Consider the following 3,441-nt stretch of genomic DNA (forward strand, 5'->3'; position numbering starts at 1 on the left):
ATTATTTTTAGATTATTGAATAGTTGGTAGGTTTTTTAATCTAATTTTTTGGATGGTTTGGTTTGTGGTTTGGACTCTCCAAACAACCTAAAAATATACGTATATATTTTTTTATTTTTAAAATATTTTTTTATATTTATTTTAGTTTTTATTGATCATAATAAAGGTTCTACACTTATAAAATACACCTTATTATATCTTTGTTAGTTTGTATTAAAATTTTAAATGGTGAACAATTAGACATATGCTATTTTTGAGTTATATTGTAAACTTTAATCTTATTTTTATTTTTTTGAATTAACGATTTTATAATTTTTATGAATTATTGAAAGTTTTTTTAGTCTTAAGTTGAAACCGGCCAAACTAAACTGAACGAATCGCTTATGAGTGATTTGGTTCAATTTAATTTTTGTCATAAATATCAAACCGCTCAAAAGAAAAAATTATCTTTAGTTTGGTTAGTGATTTTTAAAAAAAAGAAACCGTCCAATTGACTGCGAACATCCCTAGTTAAATTAGTATCAAAAAAGCACGTTCAACGAAAAATTTAAACATCTCAATCTAAATATAACATAAATATTTTAATTTATAAATTTTTAATACATTAAATGTAATAAAAATTTAAACAAATTTTATAAAATATGGTAAATTACAATAAATTTCTAAATTTGAAGAGTTAATTGTTAAAGTAAAAAATTTAAATGACTTTACTCGTTCATTTCGTTGATTTGAGTTTGTAATTTGAGTTGAGATGTGATTTTATGTGATATTTTTTACTGTAGTAAAAAAATTAGATGTGACTATTTATGAGAATTTTTTACTATAATAAAATTTTAATTATAAACTCAAATCGGTGAGGTGAACGGGTTAAAAAGACCATAATAATAACAATAATAAAATAATAGAAACACCACTTGAAAGTCACCTATGGGCTATGAGACTGCGACTTGTCGTTTGAAAATCTTTTCCTAGGAAGAAAGAAAAGAAGTGGAGAGAAAATGTTGCAGTTCCCGGGGTTCATGACGGAGTACACATGGTCGACGACGAAGATTCCGACGTCGTTGTTGCTTCCATCTCAGTGGCCTCAGCCCCACAACGAAGAACTCCTCCTCGCCATGGAAGAGTCCGAATTTGAAGACAAGGTAACATAAATTCACCATTTCACCCCCTTTTGAATCTCTCCGACTTCTAAAACAAACGAGAAATGCTTCCGATTTCAAGCTGTTTGTTGTTTTTTTTTTTAAAAAAAAATGTGAGTTTGTTTTGATCGGGTAAGAATTAATTCGATATTCATCCCATTTTAGTGTAAAATTTCATATAAATTTTGAAGAAGATTAGGGTTCGTCAGTTAAATGGCTGTGTAGGGTTGATATGCAATTAAGAGTTAAATTCTAGTCTTTTGAGTCTTTCTTCTCAGAAATTTTATTTTTCCCCTTTTCTTGGTGCGTATACTTGACTGAGTTGAAAGGAAGTTGCAAAGTACTCTATGAGCTTAAGGGGGTGAAAGAGATAGACTACGAAGTTTTAAAACTTTTTAATTTTGTCTACATTTTAGACCAGGATTGTAATACAAATGGATTCTTGGGGAAAAAAAAAGATCTTATGTTTGTTGATTTTTTTAGAGCTTGTGATGGACCAATTTAATTACATTCTTGTTACAAGTTATCTAAAAGGAATTTTTTTTACAGTGACAAAGAGGTTTAGGCCTCGCTCCTTCGCGGATTCAAATTTTTAATTTGAATTGAGATGTAACATTTTATTAGAGTTTTTTTAAAAAATTAGACGTGTTATTTTTTTATAGCTTTTTAACTCTAAAAATTTAGAATTAAAAACTCAAATCAGTGAAATAAATGAGGACTTAATTTTGACTCCTAAAAAAAATAATAATAATAAAGAAGTGGTGATTTGGAACCCCAGTTGGTTGGAGCGTCAAAGCATCACACATTTGGATTTGAAGGTCAGTGTATCAGTAAAGAATATGCGTTTGACAATTCTGAGCTCATTTCAGAACTACAGAAACTTGGGTAGTTGGGACTAAAGGCTGTGTTTTTGTAAGAAGGAAACAAAGGTATATAGTTTAGGTGAGGAAAATGTAGAGGAATAGGACTTTTCTCTTATTGTGTTTGGTATCGATTGGCTACTTTGATCCTTTTATATTTGGAAGATAAAACTTGGGTTCTTTGAAGTCTATTCCCTACTCTTTTCCATCCTATAAAAAAAAATCATATGTTCCAAAAAATCCTTCCATTAATCCTCTGATCCTTAATCATCCTTCTACTTTTCCTTCCTATTAAACAAGCTCTATAGTACCATTTCGTCCATTCTACTAGATTTTTTTCTTATGAACTAATAAGTTATGAGAATGATATTTAAGCAAGAAGTTTATTTATATATGTGCCTAACACACGCTTCCAATTAGTTAATATTATTCGGAGTTGATATTTTGAGGGTTTTTATTATTTTTCATGTTCTTAGTTTTGCCCTTCCTGAACTAAAATCCTAGCTCCACCACTGACCCATCGCGCATAAACCCCATTTTAAGCCTTCATTTTTCCCTCTTTTTGGGGACCTAAATATCTCATAGTTGTAGAGATTGTGATCTGAGCAGACGTCTTCAAGCATTAGCGAGTCGAGGAAAATGTATAACTTGAAGTTGCTAATGAATAATGATCCCGTTTTCTCTCTCTTACTTGTGTGGATGCTTTTGCTCTTGTTTATGTCTACAACAGTACAAGTGTTATATTACTTTTATTAAAAGGTTTTGCACTATGATTTTCCTGCCACTTATTTTAAAACTCCTCTTTGAGATGTTAATATCTCATGTGAATGGTTTTCCAGCTGAATGAAATCAGGAAGACTAATAGCAACGTTGTTGTGATTGGGAAAACCACTACTGACAATGACAAGGAAGACTATGACAACGACGCAGATGACGACGATGCTGACAATGCAGAGGAATCTGAAGGTGAAGAATTCGAGCAGGAAACTGGTTAACATGCTAAACTTTTTCTAATTCCCTTTCGTGACCATATTTCAAAGGACCCGCACAATGCTTGTTTTTTATTCACTTGGGCAGTTTTATTAGTTATGTAAAAAGCTCTATTCTTCTATTCCATATGAAAGAGTATCCTGGTTTTTTCACTGAAGAATTATATGCTTACATAATGAGTTAAATTAGGAGAAAGTTCAATCCTTCTGTCTTCTATTGTTTTATTTTGGAGAAGTTGAGAGGTAATCCAATTGTTTGGATGTCGGTGAAGAAATAGGAAGGTACAGAGACCAAACTTTCAAGGAAAAGCTTTCCTTGGACCCATGTCTTGCGTCCGAGAGTTTCTTGTCTGCCTATACTAGGAAAAACACTCAAAAAGCATAACTGTGTCTTTCTAATTACTTAGCTCCTTTTGTAATTTTTCAAGTACTGGCAATTTCTCTGACGCTCTT

At 31.2% G+C, this 3,441-nt stretch overlaps 1 protein-coding gene across 1 annotated transcript; it reads left to right on the forward strand.

Moving 5' to 3' along the window:
* Positions 1-921: 921 nt before the first annotated feature.
* Positions 922-3,137, forward strand: LOC21397672 (transcription termination factor 4, mitochondrial). The gene is made up of 2 exons (XM_010104180.2): positions 922-1,142; positions 2,839-3,137. The coding sequence occupies exons 1-2, from the start codon at positions 999-1,001 to the stop codon at positions 2,992-2,994; spliced, it is 300 nt and encodes a 99-aa protein (XP_010102482.1). The 5' UTR covers positions 922-998; the 3' UTR covers positions 2,995-3,137.
* The last annotated feature ends 304 nt before the right edge of the window (positions 3,138-3,441 follow it).

Source organism: Morus notabilis, unplaced genomic scaffold, assembly GCF_000414095.1.
Source record: "Morus notabilis unplaced genomic scaffold, ASM41409v2 Scaffold125, whole genome shotgun sequence".
Lineage (NCBI taxonomy): Eukaryota > Viridiplantae > Streptophyta > Magnoliopsida > Rosales > Moraceae > Morus > Morus notabilis.

What these genes read in the sequence shown, in the direction of transcription:
- LOC21397672 (XM_010104180.2), top strand. Translation starts at nt 999, where the DNA reads ATGTTGCAGTTCCCGGGGTTCATGACGGAGTACACATGGTCGACGACG. An exon ending in AGTCCGAATTTGAAGACAAG is followed by an intron (nt 1,143 to 2,838) that starts GTAACATAAATT and finishes ATGGTTTTCCAG; the next exon opens with CTGAATGAAATCAGGAAGAC.